The sequence below is a fragment of the Emydura macquarii genome, unplaced genomic scaffold (genome assembly GCF_026122565.2).
Source record: "Emydura macquarii macquarii isolate MOO-44397 ecotype Brisbane River unplaced genomic scaffold, CSIRO-AGI_Emac_v2 contig_705, whole genome shotgun sequence".
NCBI classification, from domain to species: Eukaryota; Metazoa; Chordata; order Testudines; family Chelidae; genus Emydura; species Emydura macquarii.
This window is the reverse complement of record NW_027130842.1, coordinates 10,919,195-10,938,162: the sequence shown is the minus strand read 5'-3', so window position 1 is coordinate 10,938,162 and position 18,968 is coordinate 10,919,195. Positions and strand designations below refer to the sequence as shown.

Below are 18,968 nucleotides of genomic sequence, written 5' to 3'. Positions count from 1 at the left end.
AACAATGCAAGGGACTGGTATGTTCACATTGCATCATTTTGCTATTCTTTTCTTGTGAGCGAAACAACAGGCTTCCGAAATTTAAAAGAATCTTGAGGGAGTTGATGGCTGAAAGAATTTGTAGTAGGAGCCTGCAGCCTTTCACCTGTTCGTCACCAGTGTGAATTTAGCCCAAGACAGCCGTAATGAACAAAAGTCACTCATCCGATGAGTCTCTTTGTGAATGAGTTAGTGGTTTCAGTGTAGCTCCCATGGGGTTAGGTACCCACATCACAAAATGCACTGTCAGAGTTGGCGGTAACAGGTGTCTTCGTTGGCAATCTTAACAGAATATAAGGACTAAACCAGCATGAAAATAAAACTATCCTTAGAATTGGCTCCTCTCTTCATGAGGGTTGTGAAGAGGGGAGGGAAATTTGTACTGCTTCTGCTCTAGAGATACATGTTCAGAAAGAAATAAAAAGATCTCCAAGGTTATGAGTGAGACCAGTCATGCGAGTAAGACCTGCAAGATTGGGCCTATGCTTTTAGCACAATTTTTGCCCTACTTCTTCCAAACAAGCCCACTAGTTCATTATGTAACTTTGTTAGAAAAATGAGCCTCAACAGGAGTCTAGTAGAATTTTAGGTTCACACAAATATAGGCCAATTTTACAAAGGCAGAAAACTTTCAGATGGATACAACATTTATGAGTAGCATATTTCCTGAAGGTTAATAAGGTCATTAGATCATCAGTAGTACAAATTTCATATCCTAGTGAAAACCGCTATGCATTCTTTAAGCTGCTGCCTCTTGCTAAATTGCAGTTTACTAACAGATACTTTTTGAAGCCAAAATGATCTCTTTAAATTGCTCTGTTACTGCAGTTATCGTTCCTCAGAGAATAGCCAGATTACCACACTCACACTGCATCTAGACACAAGAAGAAAGAACAGCTTTTTTATTTTGGTGAATGATCCTAAATACATTTGAAGAAAATGCGATAGTGCTGATTTTTTTTAAATTTCTGTAAAAACAAAATTTAAAAATATTTAGAAACCCCAGAATCTCTTTTAGGAAGTTTTAAATAATATGTTGTCTCAATACAACACAAATTTCTGAATCAAATGGTATTTCATTCCAACATAGTTCAATGTTTCAATTATATTTTGCTTTTTTACCATCAAAATTATTGGGCCTGTAAAAATATATATAAATCTGTGTATAGAGATGACTTTTATATTGTAATATATTGACTTATTTTAGGTGGGGGTTGGTAGTGCTCCTGGCTATTCAGGTTGCCCCACACTTTCCATTAATAGACCCCGTTTTCAGTTGCTCATATCTTTGTCAAACTTTAACAGTTTGGGCTGACAATTTTCATGACAGATGTGTGCTTCAGACTGAATCTTTCTGGAATAAAGATGTAAAGAAAAAAGCAAATTTTTATTCATAAAAATCAGTCTTCAGGCTTCCCAGGTGTTCATTAGCCAACAGCAAATAACTGCTGGATATACATTCCAATGTGAGCTTACTTCCCTTGGAAGTCTGGACAGCCTCTCTAGACTCAGAAAATCTTTCTTTCAAGTGTAGTGGGCCTGATGTGACTGAATATTGTGAGACAAACCTAGGCTACAGATGAAATGTGGGGAATCTCTTTCTAAAATACACACTAGCAGCATTGTAGAATATCGCCAAGCTCTTTAAATACGCTGTCCATCACTTACATGAAAACCCAGTTTTCTAGCCAAATTGGAGCTACGTATTTTTTACAATTGAAGAATGAGGTAAAATAAGCTTACAAACTGGATTTCACCCATCATCCCAGTAGATACTGTATACATTCACATATGCTGTTTGTTCTCTTAATATCTACAGCTGTCACACCTGATAATTGAGCACAGAGAATTATTACTAAGACAAGTGCATGAAAGCTAAACACTTGGTATTTTCAAGTAGAAGGCATCAAAGGATCTAAATGTTATGAAATTATATCTATGTTTGATTGATCTGGCTTTACTTGAAAAAGAAATATTTAATCTTCTTGAGAAGCAATGCGCTGATGTGTTCCAGCTATTCGTAGAAATGGATGACTGATCTGATTTTGTTAATGTCTCTGTGTCAGTTAAAGATATAGTAGCCAGGACTAGCATTTCAAAATGAACTTTCTGGCTCCTCTCTTTTGATCAGGTACCACAGCCAGGCACATTGAAGCTCACGCACTTGCAAGAAGGTGAATACATTTTCCAGTTGACTGTGACAGACACTGCTGGTCAAAAGAGCTCAGATAATATCTCTGTGACCATTCTTCCAATGGTTCACTCTGCATTAGGTGAGAAAATGGTTGAAATCATAGCTTGTGTGACTACCACAGTGTGTCATCCCTGTAAAGTCTCTTGGGATAGATGGGAATGCAGATGCATATCATAATATTATTTTGTATTTAATAATAGCTTTCGTAGTTTTGTATTCTTATTTCAAATGGGAAAGACCACAAAAGAAGCAATTAATAACTTGTAAGATCCACAGACTAATGACGGGAAAAATGTCTTTGTGAATTTTTATTTAAACTAAAGCAGGTTTGGATTGTTTCTTTTTTTAATTCTTTTAAGCTTTCCCCAGAAATGTTTACAATCTAATTATTGCAACATTGTGTCAGTGCATGAATGGAAACTGAAATTGGCTAAAAAGGTTATTTTTAGGTTCTGAACCTGAGACTTGCAAAAAAAAACAAAAAAAAAAAACTGAACAGCATGAATGGGGAGAACTTAAGATTCTTGAAGTGCTCAGTTTTAGTAGTAGGCTCTTTCTACATTAAGGAAATTCGTATCTATGTAACTATGATTAATGTAGTTACATGGTTGCAAACCCTTACTGTGCAAAGGGGGCTTATGTTGGCAGAGCATACTTCGGTATGTTACCAGATGAAGCTGCACCAGTGCAGCACTTCTTCAGGTGTTTTCACTAGTGTAACTAAATTAATGTAGTGGAGGAGTGGAAAAGAACCAATCAATAACTTGTACACTCCACGAATTAATAATAGAAATGGCTTCAGGAATTTTCAGTTGGAGGTAGTTTTTTTAAGGAGAGTGAAGTTTCCTTTTCAATGTTCCCCAGAAATGTTTGTAACCCAAATTATATTGATGTGGTTACATTAGTACCAACTTCCTTAATGCAGGCAGGCCTATGGTGTTATTAGCACGAAAGGTTATAAAATGGGTTTTTCCAAGTATGGTTTTTAGCTGACAGTGAACATTCATGCTGTTCTTTCACTGGAATTGTTGTTATGACGTACAGCTGTGTAATAAATGCTTCTTTGAGTTGCTCCTGCAGATTAGTTTGCTGTTACAGTGTTGATCAAACGCTGGAGTTGATAGCATTTTACAAACCAAAGAAACATGCTGGCACGGGGAGAACTGCTGCAAAAGTGATTTGTAGACACCTGATAATTACAAGGTCAAAAGATGTTGAAGGAAAGCCTTTAATATTTAACAGTAATGCTGAAGTATCCAGAGATAGACATTCTCATTACCAGAGAAATCTAAATATTAAGGCAGGAAGCAATCCAGTTCTGTCCAGTTAAGGTCATTTGCAAGAATGTGGGCTCAATGCTACTCATGTGCATGCTGCATTTGAAATTACTGGAGCTATTTATGTGAATAAAGGGTACAGGATCACATCCTTTAGTAGTTCCTAGATCAGTTTTGACAAAGGACAAAGAAGGAAGGCATACAGCTCTAAAACCGAAATTAGTGTGCGTGTGTGTGCACATGTAAAATAACATATACTCACAGAAAGAAAGTAAATATGCAACTATGAAATGGTGTGTAGCAAATGGAATTAAAGCCCCATCATTCAAAATGTTCATGTTTATTTGACTTAGGAGCAAACCCAACGCAAGCCAGACTTGCTTGCTCCAGGAACTGTGGCATTTGCTGGTCTGGATTTTTGTAGAAACAAAACTGTTTCCCACCATTAAGAGCTTCTGTGCAGAACACATAGGAAGGAAGCCAACTGCTGACTTCTCCCTGCTGTAGCCAATTCGGTACTCCCTCTGCTGTCTGAGCACAGATCAGCTCAGAAGCAGGGTAAAACTTCCTTATTCCCTGAACAGCCCCAGCAAAAGCTAGCCCCCAGCCTGGCTCTGTGTTTCTTTGCTAGAGCTTCCAGAACTCACTCACTGAAAGGAGCAGAAGTGCAGAGCTGGGTAATGGGGGGTGGGCTATCTTGATCTCCCTCATTATAGGGGCTATGTTTACACAGAGTTTGAGGTGTTGCAGACCTCTTGGCAGCTACAACCAGCAGCTTGAGAACTCCTGCTGTAGAAAGGCTATTGAAATAGTGAAGAGGGTGCGGGGAATGGCTCTTGTTTATAGCTAGGGCCCTACCAAATTCACAGCTGTGAAAAATGCATCACAGACTGTGAAATCTGGTCTCCTCTGTGAAATCTGGCCTTTTGTGTACTTTTAGCCTATACTATACGGTAAAAGCATACAAAAGTGAACAGTATTGCTCAAATTGGGGGTCCCAACCCAAAGGGAGGCTGTTGTGGGGGAGGGGTCGTGGTATTGCCACCCTTATTTTTGCATTGTCTCTAGGAGCTGGGCACCTGACCACCCAGTCCTGAAGGCAGGACTGCCACCAGCAGCAGTAAGGGTAGCATGGTATGGTATTGCCACCCTTACTTCTGTGCTGCTGTTGGTGGCGACGCTGCCTTCAGAATTGGGCACCCGGCCAGCAGCCGCCACTCTCCGGCCATCCAGCTCTGAAGGCATCACAGAAATATGGGTGGCAATACCACAACCCCCCCTACAGTAGTCTTGCGACCCCCTTTTGGGTCAGGACTCTCAGTATGAGAAATGCTTAGTCTTAAGGGCTTTACATGTTTATATTTTGCCATTTTAAAATACATATTTATGCCTTGTTACAACACTGTGAAATTTAAGATGTTAATTTCTGAATCTGTGAAAGTCAAGATTTTTAAAATGCTATGGCCATGAAATTTATGAAAATGGACCATGAATTTGGTAAGGCCCTAATTATAGCTGCTATGTCAGCATAGTTAGTGTGAAACAGCTGCTTGGTTCTAGTCTTTCTGCAGCATTTTATTTTACATGGTGTCTTTCTTATATTTTGCTATAACATTAAAATATGAATACATCTTTAGATTTAGTATCCTGTATCTGGGCATCCCTTCTTGTAATTTGAGAATTGCTCTATCATAGGCTGTGTTGGAGTTTGTTCTCGCTATCAGTTTATCTGTGATGATGGCTGCTGCATTGACATCACGTTTGCTTGTGATGGAGTGAAGCAATGTCCTGATGGATCCGATGAAGCCTTCTGTCAGAACTGTGAGTGCATAGCATACTGGTTTTTTTTTTATCATGGAAGCAGTGGCTGTGGGTTCTGACAAAAAAAATCCGATAATGTGCGGTCACAGAACATAATGAGCTTTCTAATCAGAATAGTTATTTAGAGCCTTTTGGTGAAAACAGCAAGGTGCGCAGGGTAGCTGTTATTATTAGCTGTTCAAAAATGAACTGAAATGTTTTTAAAATCACTTTAGAACTGTTGGAGATTCCAGAGTAACAGATATTAAACTAACAGTTCTCAATAAAACATTTGAAAGATGAGTCCTTTCCTCACTTCCTTGCCAATGCCAAGTCCTTATTTTCACCTGAAGGAATAGCTGAGAGGTTGAACATCTCATGCAGGATACACGTCACAAAAGTTGTATGCCTTTCAAAAATTCAAAATGCTGGACTTTTCAAAAGGATTTGTTATGGGATCCAGCCAGTTCCCCATTGCCTTTATCTTTCATCCCCCAACCTATTACACTTACACAACTTTGACTTTATGCCCTTCTTTTGTTCTGGAGGGGGAATATGCTGTTAGATGCACACTCTTCTTTGACAGGGTACAGTGTTTATTAGGTTCTAAGCTACCCATTTTGTGAAATAATTAGCTGTTAACTAGGGAATATTGGTAGCTTTAATTTACTATAGTCTTAATCCACCCTTTACAATAAAGTGAAAAGCATGGTCATTAAATGTAAATTATTGTATTTTAGTTTTATATACTAGCTCTGCAAAAACAGAACAATTTAATGAAGTTAATTTTATAATTATACCACATCACAGGGTGATCCTTGGGAGTCCCATATTGAATATTTTCTCAGTTTAAGGAGACCTTTAAAAAAACATAGGAGAGCAGAGAATCCTGAATCCAAAGATTTGGTTAGTGGCAGTAGCAGATTTGCTGCGGTAATGACAATGGTAAGATTAAAGAAAGCCTCATTTTTATCTTCGCTGTAGCCATACATTGTTCACTCTGAGTTGTCACTTAAGTGCACAACTCTTTTCAAGGGATTTAACTAGTGGGAGCTGTGCATTTAAATCCTCTGTAATTCTCTGAACATTTAGAGTCAGCATTTCGGAAGCCAAAGAAAAGCTGCCATAGTAGAGGGCAGCTGAATGGTATCAGAATCTAATAAACATGTTAAAACTCTCTACTGCCCAATTCTGCCATCTTTACTATCACAAAACTCCCATTCACTTTAATTCCATTCAAAAATAATTATTGTTTTTATTTCCATTAATTCAGTCAGTCCTGGGCGAAAGACCGTAACTCATGCGGCTATCAGCACTACCCAGCAAAGGATCATAGTACTGACTAAAGATGCAGACAAGAACCTCTCTGCAGAAAACACCCAGAAAACCACTGTAAGAAATCAACCATTACTTTCACTTGGTGCAGACAAGTCTAACCAATCACTCTCTCAGGGACCAAAGAAACCAATCAGTGGGTTTATGCCAGGTAAGAATTAAAAAAAAAATAGTTTCAGCTAGTCTTTATTAACTAAAAAAGCACCATTTATTTTAGATGGACCTAAGCAAAAGAACATTCTTGCAAATGAAGATAATGTGGGGGAAATTGTAGGGAGTTAATTATTATACCTAAAAAATTACCTTTAAAGTTTTCCAGGTATCATTTCTGCAGTTGGTAAAAAGAAAAGAAAAATTCCTAAATTCTAGAAATACAGTTTAACCCGTTTGGAGGTAAACAGTACAAAACACCCAAGGAGAGCAAAGATGGAGAACTTCTACTGTTATTATTTATATAGCAACACCAGAATGCAAGGCTGTTTACAGACACATAGGAAAATAGTTTCAATGAGACAACATACATAGGAAGGTACTACTTAGTATCTGATCCCATGTGAATTGACAAACTAAATTCTTTATGGTATGGTTGCTTCCCTTTTTAGAACTGCATTTTAAGAGTATGACTAGCTGGTGTAAATGCAGAGAGGGTTCAGTGTCTGATGTAGCACAGCCTTTTGTGACACCTTTTGTATTTCTGCCAGTGGAGACCAAAACAACCCACATCCTGTTGCCTTAGTAGACAAAGAGGTTTTTGTGAAGAAGAAAGAAGAAGAAGAAGAAAAATATCACTGTTGGAAGTTATAGGTTACTACCATTGCAAAAGCTACAGAAAAAGCTAGAAAAGCCGTGAAATCGGATCTTTCAATGCAGTCAAAGCACTTGCCAAGAAGCTGAAACAAAATGGTGAACAAATGAAATTAACTAGAGCCTTTTATTAAACAAACATTACAACTACACAGAGTACAATGCACCTACCCCTCATTTTAATGGGTTTTTAATGTTTAGATGTGAATTTAGCTTCCAGAGATACAGCTGCTTATAAATATGGTTTTGTTTTCTTGTTACAACAGAACAGTGCTTAGTGCCCCCTGCTGCCGGCCCTTGTAAAGGGCACTTCCCTCGCTGGCACTTTGATGTTTCTTCAGGCACTTGCCGACATTTCATCTACGGTGGCTGCAAAGGGAATGAAAACAATTTTCTTCAAGAATTCGACTGCCTCAGTGAATGTGTAGAAATTCATGGTAAAAATTACCTCTGTGGGAAAGAAGGGAATATATCTTTCTAAAGGGTTTTATTTATTTATGTTTACTCCAGCAGTGTAAAATGAACTCTGTGACAAAGGCTCTTTAGAGGAATAACTTAAAATTCTCTGTTCTGCCTGAAGTCCTTTTACCTCTTACTGTTATTAGTAACATCTAAGATTATAACTGAAAGTTAGAGGAAAATGGAGTGGTAGCTTTTTTTCAGTTTGTTTCCTTTGTGCTATTGTCCACATTTCTGTATTATCAATGTCACGGTTTACTCCTGCACAGTCACTTTCTTGATCAGCTTTCACTGTTGGAAAAAGAGGAAATGGAAAAACATTTCTAAAAACTGGAAACTGATTATAAAAATCATAGAGATTGGTACAGGGAGCCATGGGCAAGAATAGTAGCTGAAACTACTTTTAACTCCCCTTTTTAAGTGGACAAGATTTCCAGCTGCCTATGTCTTTCTTTAATTCTTGTGCTTTTACCATTACTTTTTATAAATTTCAGTTAACCCAGTACTTTTAACCAAAACCAAGGTAATCTCTGCCCACATCTCAGCAATGTTATAAGATCTTAAATTTGTAAGACTTCATCACCCTCACAACATACACTACAGTGCATTTACTAGTATACTTATATGAGTAACAAATAATTAACTAAATGATACTTATCAAACTAACTGAAACAAAGTGTATTTTATGATAAAGCACTCTTGAATTATCAGGGATTAAGTAAATACATTTATTATGCAAGAGTTAGTAATAACAATGGTCTGCAAGGCACTCATGTACAGTTAGCAAGGTTCTGCAGGATCTCTTCTTCATAGTCCCTCACTGGGAAGTCTGTGCTGATGAAGTACTGATAAAAATCAAAATCTCAGCACATTGGGTTTTTTTGGTCTTAAAAAACATCAGTTATAAAAATTATCAATTATTGCATCTGTAAGAAATCCAGGCTTGGCAGACAAGTAAACATTTTTGGGATGAGAGGTTTCTTTAAGACCCCGTGTTGCTTTTTTCTGGAGAATTCTGAATAAACCCAGTAATACTATGAGACAGAACATTTACCCTCCTTCTCTCAGGGCTGTCAATCATCCTCATCCCCTTCTCCAGGGCCTCACAGCATCTTACCAGTAGCTGGCAAGGTAACCCAGGCTTGCCAGCTACACTGGATTCTAGTCCAAGGACCCTATAACCAGCAAGCAAGGTCTGTTCCTTCAGACGGCTTGCTGCATCCTCCCTGGATTTGTTCCTATGGTAGCCTGTCATCTGCCTCTCCCACAGCCTGAGTTTCAGAACCCACAGGACTCCCCTCTGAAATCCCCAGATTACCACCTTACACTACTTCTGCCCTCCTCGGGCATGCCTCTGGAGTTCTCCCTGCTCTATTCCTCCACAGAATGTCTTCCAGGGCTCCCCCCCAGAAGACCTGATCCTGTCTTTACATCAGGCTTCCTCACCCCTGGAGCTTGCTCCCCTCCAGTGGCTGCTGTGCACCTCTCCATTTAGGAGATGATCCCAGGGCCAACTCTCTCACTGGGTGTCCTCCTTGGTCCTCCAGTCTTTCCACTCCTGATTCTCAGAGAGTCAATACAGAGCTGTTCATTCTCTCCCTACAACCTGCCTTCTGTTCTAGACTTTCTTTCTAATCATCACCCATCTCCTTCCCAGCTGGGCTTCACCTTAATTAAGCCTGGCTCACCTTCCAGGGCCTCTCAGGCCCACCTTAATGCTTGCATTGCCTGTGCGGAGTACACAACCTGTCATAGGGCCTAGCTCTCATTTACATTAAGGCTGCTTTGCACTGTTCTAGCAGCATAAAGGCCTTAAAGTGGGGGTAACTTTCACTTAGGTTCACCTTAAGACCGTTTAACACTGCCCAAAGTTGTTTAAAGTAGCTTTAGTGTAAATGAGAATTAGGCCCATAGCTTGTTTCTAAGGCATTTCCTGGTTTGTGACGGTAGAGCTTATGGATGGCAGCTGTATTGACAGGACAGTGAACCTAGAGCATTTGATGGGTGTTTTATAATCCGGAGTGGGAGACATTAACACTGACATGCCAGTTGTAATAATCCTGGGGGAGAGCAGATAGACCAAAGGATAGAACCTTGTATTGGAAGTGTTCTTGTCCTACTATGAAACAGAGCTACTTTCAGTGACTTGGCATGATAGAGATTTGAAAATATGCATCCTTTAGATCAAAAGCAGCAAACCAATCCAGGGTGGATATGGTGGATGCTAGAGTCATCCTGCAGAAGCAGAATTTTCTGAGAAATGCATTGAGTCTCCTTAGATCTAGTATGGGACAAAGCCATCTGTGTTTCTTTGGTATCGGAAAATATCTGGAGTTAGAAGCCCTGTGTTTTGCCACAGCCTGACCATCAGTTATTAAGGCATTAGCCAACTTACACTGATCTTCAGGAAGCACTTTTGCAAATATGGAAGTCTTCTCCCATAAGTGCTACTGATACCAGAACATCACTGCCTAATAATTTGCCACTCTTATTCCAAGTGAAGCAGAAGAAAACATATTTCCTACCACTTGCATTCATCTTTTTATCCTCCCTATCAGAGGGTATGGAATGATATTGTCCTCCTCTACATCTATGGCTTATTGTTGCCACCAGCGGAGAGGTAGGTGTGGGATGGATGTGAAAGAACAAAAACCCTTTATATGGCAAATGATATAATTTGGCAGTCTTTTTTGATATAGCTTGATAAGCTAAAGGGGTAATACCAAATTGCTGCTGTTTTACTGCATTAGTCCATCTAAAATCGGGAGAATTATTTTATTTTTGGATAGGGCACCCAGAATGGCAAAGAGATTGAGGTTTCTTCCCACGTGACTGATGGAAGTTTCAAAGTTATCATCACCTGTTCACAAACTCATGTAACTGCAAAGCATTCACCGCAAGAGAAGAAGCTGAAGCAACCCCAACATTCTCCTCAGGGGAAGATTCAGCTTCCATTCCTGGCTCTAACTACTGGTTTTCCATCTAAGCCATCAGCTCTTCTTCTTCTTCCAATAGCATCAGGTACTGTGCTCAGAGAAGGCCCTCTGAAAGCAGAAGTGGCCGGATCCAGGAATGCCAGATCCAATGTGAGAGCCTTTTCCTGACCTTTTAAGCGGAGGTGATTTCTACAACAGTGAGGCTGTGGGACATCTCTGTAGTGCTTCCAGCCCACAGAGGAATGTGCCAGTTGTACCAACAACCAAACGCCAGTACCATACCGTAACTTGAAGGATAAGATGACATATTGACACTGTAGCTAGAGTTACTTTCTTTCCTCTGAAACAAAGCCTCAGAGGAATATCCAGCAGTTTATCAGTCAGATTTCTCCTTGGACAGTGGATCTAACCTCAGATCTGACACAGACGCTATTGGTGAAGCTACCAGACCTAGCATGTGTAAAATCACAAAGTGAAAAACAACTTGGGGGGGGGGGGGGAAGGTTTTTTAGGATGGGAGAGAGGTTTCTGGGGAAAACTGAGACAACTCATCTGACCTCTGCTTCTACTTTGAAATTTCAGTGGTTGAACATAATTCTGATTTTTGTGAGGCTGTTGATGAATCAGGCTCTCTCTACACTATGGAGCCTATACCAGCATATGTCAGCATAGCCCTCTAGTATAGGCACAGTCTACACCGGCAAAAGTTTTTCTGCTGCTGTAGGAACACCACCTCCTCAAACAATATTGTGTGTGTCAACAAAAGGATTTCTCTGTTGACATAGCTTCATCTACACTGGAGGTTTTGTCAGCATAGCTGTGTCATTCAGGAGTGTCTTTTTTCACAACCCCGACTGACATAGCTATGCTGGTATAAGTTGTAAGTATAGACCAAACCACAGCCTGTCACTTTCATTAAGTCAAATTGTTATTGCATCACAGATGACATTGTAAGATTGTGAAGCCATGAGAGCAGACTATGTGCTGAATCCTGAATTCTGTAGAACCTGTGCAAGCAAAACTCTGATTATGTGTAGGCCAACCATCTCCCTGACTTTAACAGCAATAAAACACATTTTTATCCCTCTCTCTACAGTCTAGAAACAACCGTTTTATAGCCCCTCTTCTACCTTAAATGGAAGAGCCCAAATCAACACATTCACCCTCCATAGAATACCTTTCCCACATACTTGTAACCGCCTGAAAGTATTTAAATACAGCACTATAAACTTTGGATGGTAGATAGGGAGATGGGTCAGCATTAAGGGTATTTGTGGGACCTAATTGTGAATTTCCTGACTTACAAAATTTGATTTGTTTTTTAAACTTTAACCAGAATTAGAAATCTCATTTTCAAGTACTTATAACTCTGTTCTAGTTGTGTTTTAACTGATATTTGTTTACATCCCTAACCACATTTTAGTGACGATTTTTGTTTGGAATTTATATCTTCTAACCATTACACAGTGAACGTGTGTGTGGCTGTAGTGTGTTGTGGATGGTGCATGATGTAGGGTGATTTTTCTTTGTTACTTATTTTCAATTTTTTTTTTAATTTCAAAATGTATAAGGATCAGCAATTCTTAAACTGGAGTATGGTAAATTTATCCTCTTGAACTTTACTTGAGCAGACTGTCACAGGGCTCACAGGCAAATCCATTTCTTGAATCACTGAATTGTAATGTTGATTTCTCTCTCGCTTGATTTTATGCAGCTAATAGTTCCTCAGGGAAAAGGACAGATAAGAACAAAAATGGTATTGTTGTGTCAAAAAGCGATCAGGCTGCAGGAAGGCACCCAGTCCCTGAAACAGGTAAGACTGATATCACATATTTTAATCTACTGATTTTCTCGTCTTATTTCTATGATCTTTAAAATCAGATCATCTTCAGCTCAGCTGGTAATTTTCAGGTAGGTGTGACAGACCCAGATAAAAATAGTAAGGAAAGGAGTGGTATGCTACCCTAGCAATATTACTGCTAATATGTGTGATTTGTATGTCAGTTTTCCAATCTAAGGTGCACACAATGGTTTTGTATTACTTCAGCCAGGCTGGTGCAGTAAATATTTAAAAAAATGTAAGAACTGTAATTTTTCCCCACCTCATTCTTGGTATGTTAAAGTGTAAACTTTTTTAATCTCTCTTTAGGTGCTGTGTTACCCTTGGCTTTAGGCTTGGCCATCACTGCTTTGCTGCTGCTTATGGTTGCTTGTCGACTGCGTTTGGTGAGACAGAAACTTAAAAAAGCTCGCCCCATTACATCTGAGGAGTCTGACTACCTCATAAATGGGATGTATCTATAAAGATGGGGTTTAGGTTGCTTTTCTCCCCTTTGCAGTTCACCATAAGTCTCTGCCTCCAGCATATGACCATTTCTTTAGTAAGATTTCAAGCTAAAAAAAACCCAACAAAACTTCTCAAAATATCTCTTTAAAGTCAGCAGAGTGAGAAACCTGTTCGTCCCCTTTGGTTATATAGTAGGATTTTCCTCTTAATTACCAAGTCCAATTAGTAATTTGAATAGATCCTCATGTGGTCAAAAAAAATAAAAATGCAGGCTGTGCTTGAAAATAACCATGTTTTCATCATATGCAGAAACTGCTGCTGATTGGAGAGCCCACCACTAGATGGCAGAGTACCTTAGCCTTTCACTTCATTTATTCCTATCCAGGAATACAAGTGGGCAAGGTTATGTGCTTCATGGCAGATAGAAGCCCTGAATCAGAGTAACCAGAATACAGTGAATCAGTAAGGCACAGACAGAACTGTGTAGGAAAGCAGGTACAGTACCTGCCAATACCTTGCCTTGCTCTTCTCAGTGCTATCAGAAGCACTGCCCTCTAAAATACTCACACACCTGTTGTTCAGCATGTTAATTTGCCATTTGTGGAGGATTTGTGCCTCTGTTAAAAATGCAGCTTATGCCCTGGAAATATTTTCATTAAAGGTTTTTGTCTTTGCTGCGCTACAGACTACTGTTAATTAACAAAGTGCCAACTTTAGAATTGCAATTGATTTTTTTTTAAAAATATTCCCCATCCTGCATAACTTAAATTACTTTACAGATAGGACTCAAAATTGCAAACACAACTCCAGTGAAAAATATCAGTATGTGTTTGGACATAGCAAGTGTCAACAGCATGTGTGAGAGATCATGTGCCCCTCCCCCAAAGCTCAGTTTGTTCAGCCTTTTCCACCTCTAGCCCAACACTCAGAATTTTTAGAGATACATGCAATGACTTTGGTTTGTGCTTGAGCCTGGCCATGCCTTTGCTAGAGAGGACAGGATTTGTTCTATTCAGTGTTGTCAGTAATAAGAGAAGTTAGTTCCAGCCAGACTTACACAATCAGTGCTACTGCTGCTTCTACTACAGCGAGCTTGATACTCAGGACTAAACTTTCCATATAAATACAGATGATACATTGTTCCTGCTTCTGGAGAAGTTTAAAAATCTTCTCACTTGAACCCTTAGCTCCCAGCAAAGCTTTAAAGCTTCCGTGGCTATCCCAGTAAAATAACTCCTAGAATTAGAGCAAGTAATTGATGTGTGAATTGAATTTAAGACGTGCTAACAGTAAAATGTGTTCAATACATGTTAAATATATACTGTGCTGCTTATCCTGTTTGTTTGAATGTGCAAGGGTGTCCCATCCATCAAGAGTCCCAGTAAAAATCAAGACAGATGAGGCACGCATCTTTTTGTATGTCGTCATTTGTACTTCAAGGAATTAAAGTCAATTTGAATATCACCATGGTGTACGAATCACTAATCAAAAGACCATGATGTTCAAGTCTTGATTACCTTTACGTAAAATAATAGCGATAAAAAACCTATTTTAATTCTTAAATGTTTTGCACTGTGTTCATTTTCAGTTAAAATTTAAATTCTCGTGGTAACAATGTCCTCACCAGACAAGTTTGCATTAATGCATCATGTAAGTAGTGTATTTTCCCCTTCCCAAACACCATTAAAAGGGGCCAAAGTCTATATTTCCCAGAATGGATTAATTTAAATCAAAGATTGATTGATTTTAATCATGTTTTGCATTTATACTTTTTAGTTATTTTCCTGAAGAAAGGTTGATTTTCATTAGTAAGTAACCATTAAACAATGTTGATTTGCAACTAAATATAATATTTACATTAAATTTGGTGATTCTTTTTCCTAACCAAGAGGATGCACTATATCAATACACATTTATTTAAACAATTACATAGCTTAATTTATTCAAATTATTAGTTTTTACATATGGATTATGTTCAGAAAGGGTGAATCATGCATTTCTTATTTAATAGATTAATTTTTACATTTTACTTTAAACTTGTGCCTGGTACTTGGTTACAGTAATAGGAGGAGAGAAACTTGCTTTACCATAATGCCAGGGAGTCCTCCTGCAGGTATTGCTGCCCACAGACAAGATGAGGCAACCCAATACTGCCGGGATCTCCGCCACGAGGTACAGAATGAACAGCTATTTTGATATTCACTGTCCATTATCCAGTGAGGTGGAGGATACATCCGTAAGTTCTGGATACACTTGTTGTTGCCTCCCTTCCACCATTGGGGCTGAATGCTCTCACACATAGCAAAGCAGTTTCGGGCAGATAAGGCAGAAAAGACTGCAATATGAATAGGGTCTTACAAGGTGTGGGGGAAGACACCCCAGTTAAGCTTGAATCCACCCCGCACATCTAGTTGCTGGGCCACAGCAGCATTAACATAACCTATTTCTGTCTTGTGGTTTTTTGTTTTGTTTTTAAATTAAACATCTAACCCTTTTTGCCCATCATCAACCCTTACTCCTAGTCCTTACTCGTAACAGCAACAGGGGTTTATTCTTTCCTTACTGTGTCTATGCAACTCCCATAAGCAGCACTCCTTGGGCCTTAGCTAACAGAGGAAAGGAAGACTGTGTTACTGCAAAAAGGACAGTCTAGCTTCTGCACACATAGTATTGATGAGAGGAGAGCAGTGTCTAGCATGAGAGATTGAAGGGTGCAGAGTAATCGACACATAAAATATTCTTGCAGGCTTATCTAACACCACAGCTTGACTTTAGGTGGGATCTGAGAGTCATGTATAAAACAAATATTCATGGATTTTTGACATCAGTCAAAAGTAAACACTTGCTGTGCAGATTCTCATCTAGAGCTTCAGGAAAAAAGCAGCAAACAGCATGTATAGGAACATGCAGTTAGGAATAAAAGACTTGTTTATCTGCACTGTAACTGTTATTCTATTACATGCAGTTGTGCATACAACCAAGACACCACCACCAGAGAACTTTGCTTACCAGCACCCTTGGAGCAGAGCTCATACCCTTTGGCCCTCAGCTCCTCCCATGCCTATAAAAAGTGGCACTCCTTCCACTCTTCTCAGTTCCTTCAGATCAGAATCTAAGACCGGAAATGCTGATGCAGAGGGGGCAGCAGGGAGGTCATGGAATAAATGTCTGCCCCACATCTCAAAAAACAACAGTTATGTTAGCAACTGTCGCTTGTGACTGGTTGCAATTGGGTACGCCACTCACGGGACTCACAACCAGTACTGGTAGGAGGTGAGACTCAGAGTCTACTTAAACAATGACCGCAGAACTGCCTTTCCAAAATTTGCATCTGACCTGGATACCGCAGTAGCAGCATAATGTTTGGTAAAAGTATGTTTGGAAGACCACCTAACAGCCCGGCAAACGTCCAATATTGAAATATTGCTGAGAAATGCGATCGATATTTACTGGGCTTTCTTTGAGTGAGCCCATGATGTCTGTGAGGGTGTGGTCTGAACTAATCCATAAACCATGGTAATGCAGGAAGTTATTCATCTGGAAATCATCTGTGTGAAGACTGACTGGTCTTTCTTATCTGCAAAAGAGACAAAAAGTTGAGGTAATGAACTAAATGGTTTAGTCGTTTCCAGATAGCATTCTATCAAAGCAGCCTCACATCTGCTGTTCATCTGCATTTGAGTGCAGATTATGAAAGAACACAGGTAAGTAAATAACCTGCTTAAGGTGACATGAAACACTTGGGAGAAAAACTTCAGATCTGGCCTTAAGGACACTTTGTCTTTGGAGAACTGGGTACATGAAGGCCCTGCAGCTCACTGACTCTTCTTGCGGATGTTATAGCAACAGGAAAGCCTGTCTTTTGGGAAAGGAGAGACAAAGAGCAAGTTGCTAGCTGCTCAAACAGATGACATGAGGATGACCAGTAAAGTATTATGGTTGCACGAGAGCTTTCCTTTGCAGGGGAAAACAGGCGGACAATAGCTTTCTGAAATCTCACTAGTATAGAGTTTGAGAAAACTGATTTCCCTTGTATCAGAGGATGGAATGCTGAAATCACAACCAAGTGACCCTCAATGAGCTAAGAGCCAGACCCCAGGACTTCAGACATAAGTAATCCAAAATGTTCTGAACACAAGCTAACATAGGCTGAACTCGCCTGGATATTGACCAAACCAAAAAATGGTTCCTCTTGGCCAAATACGTAGTTCTAGTATATGGTTTTCTACCATTAAGTAGGACCCTCCAAACTGCTTCCAAGTACTGCCCTTCTTCCTCATCTAACTATATACCATCTACACCATGACACAGACTGCTCAGTGCCAGATGTGCAACCTGGCCATGGTGCTGAGTCAGTTGGTTGGGAAGGAGACAAAGAGATCGAAAAGGTCAGACAGACAGACAGAGATGGTTGGAGAACAGCCTGTACAAAATCTATGCACCGCTTAGACCCTACTGGAGTCCAGGAACACTTCTATAAATGTTTTTTATTCATGCACCTCAAATGCAAAAGTTGCCCCTTTGTGTACAGTCATCTTTGAGGACCTGGCTTTTAAACAAACAATACTGTACTAAACTGTGTTTTAGACAATTATAGAATCATAGAATCAGACAAATGTAGGGCTGAAAGAGACCTCAAGAGGTCATCAAGTCCAGCCTCCTGTGTTAAGGCAGGACCAGGTAAACAAGACCATCCCTGACAGGTGTTTGCCCAACCTGTTCTTTAAAACCTCCAATTATGGGGATTCCAAAACCTCCCTTGGAAATCTATTCCAGAACTTAACTACCCTTATAAAGTTTTTCCTAATATCTAAACTAAATCTCCCTTGCTGCAAATTGAACCCAGTGCTTCTTGTTCTATTTTCAGTGGAATATTGAGAACAATTGATCATCATCCTCTTTATAACAGCCCTTCACATATTTGAAGACTGTTAGGAACCCCTTGTCTTTTCAAGACTAGTAATGCACAGGGCTTTTCAACCTTTCCTTATAGGTCAGCTTTTTTAAACCTGTTATCATTTTTGTTGCTCTGAACACTACAATTTATCCACATCTTTCTTAAAGTGTGTCACCCAGAACTGGACACAGTTCTCCAGCTGCAGCCTCACTACAGTTGAGTAGAGCGGGCCAATTAGCTCACATGTCTTATATCTGACACTCCTGTTAATACACTCCAAAATGTGTATTAGCCTTTTTTGCAACTGCATCAACTCATTCAATTTGTGATCCACTATAACCCCCCAGATCTTCTTCTGCTGCACAACTGCCTAGCCAGTTATTCCCCATTTTGTAGTTGTGCATTTGATTTTTCCTTCTTAAGTGTAGTACATTGCATTTGTTTATTAATTTCATTTTGATTTCACACCAATTCTCTAATTTCTCAAGGTCATTTTGAACTCTAATCCTGCCCTCCAAAGTGCTCACAACCCTTCCCAGCTTCATGTCATCCATACATTTTATAAGCATCCTCTCTACTCCATTATCAAAATCCATTAGTGACTACCGGACCCAGGACTGACCCCATGGAAGCCCACTAGATATGGCCTCCCAGTTTGACAGTGAACCATTGATTACTTTGTGTAAGATCTTTCAACCAGCTGTACACCCATTTGATAGTAATATTATCTAAATCATGTTTCCCTAGTATGCTTATGAGAATATCATTTGGGGACTGTGTCAAAAGCTTTCCTAAAATCAAGATACATCACATCTACTGCTTCCCTCCTATCCACTGTCAGTAATGCTGTCAAAGGAAATTATACTAATTTGGCATGACTTGTTCCTGACAATTCCATTATGGTTATTCCTTATTACCCTTATCCTTTAGCTGCTTACAA

General features: G+C 39.5%; 1 protein-coding gene across 1 annotated transcript in view; it reads left to right on the top strand.

The window, feature by feature from the left end:
- LRP11 (LDL receptor related protein 11) overlaps window positions 1-14,836 on the top strand; it is a 35,171-nt gene extending 20,335 nt beyond the window's left edge. Inside the window, exons 3-8 of the mRNA XM_067542398.1 lie at window positions 2,171-2,312; window positions 5,206-5,331; window positions 6,584-6,796; window positions 7,716-7,886; window positions 12,559-12,657; window positions 12,994-14,836. Of these exons, the coding sequence (XP_067398499.1) occupies window positions 2,171-2,312; window positions 5,206-5,331; window positions 6,584-6,796; window positions 7,716-7,886; window positions 12,559-12,657; window positions 12,994-13,148 (906 nt within the window). The 3' untranslated portion in view covers window positions 13,149-14,836. The remainder of the gene's footprint in view (window positions 1-2,170; window positions 2,313-5,205; window positions 5,332-6,583; window positions 6,797-7,715; window positions 7,887-12,558; window positions 12,658-12,993) is intronic.
- Window positions 14,837-18,968: the final 4,132 nt, after the last annotated feature.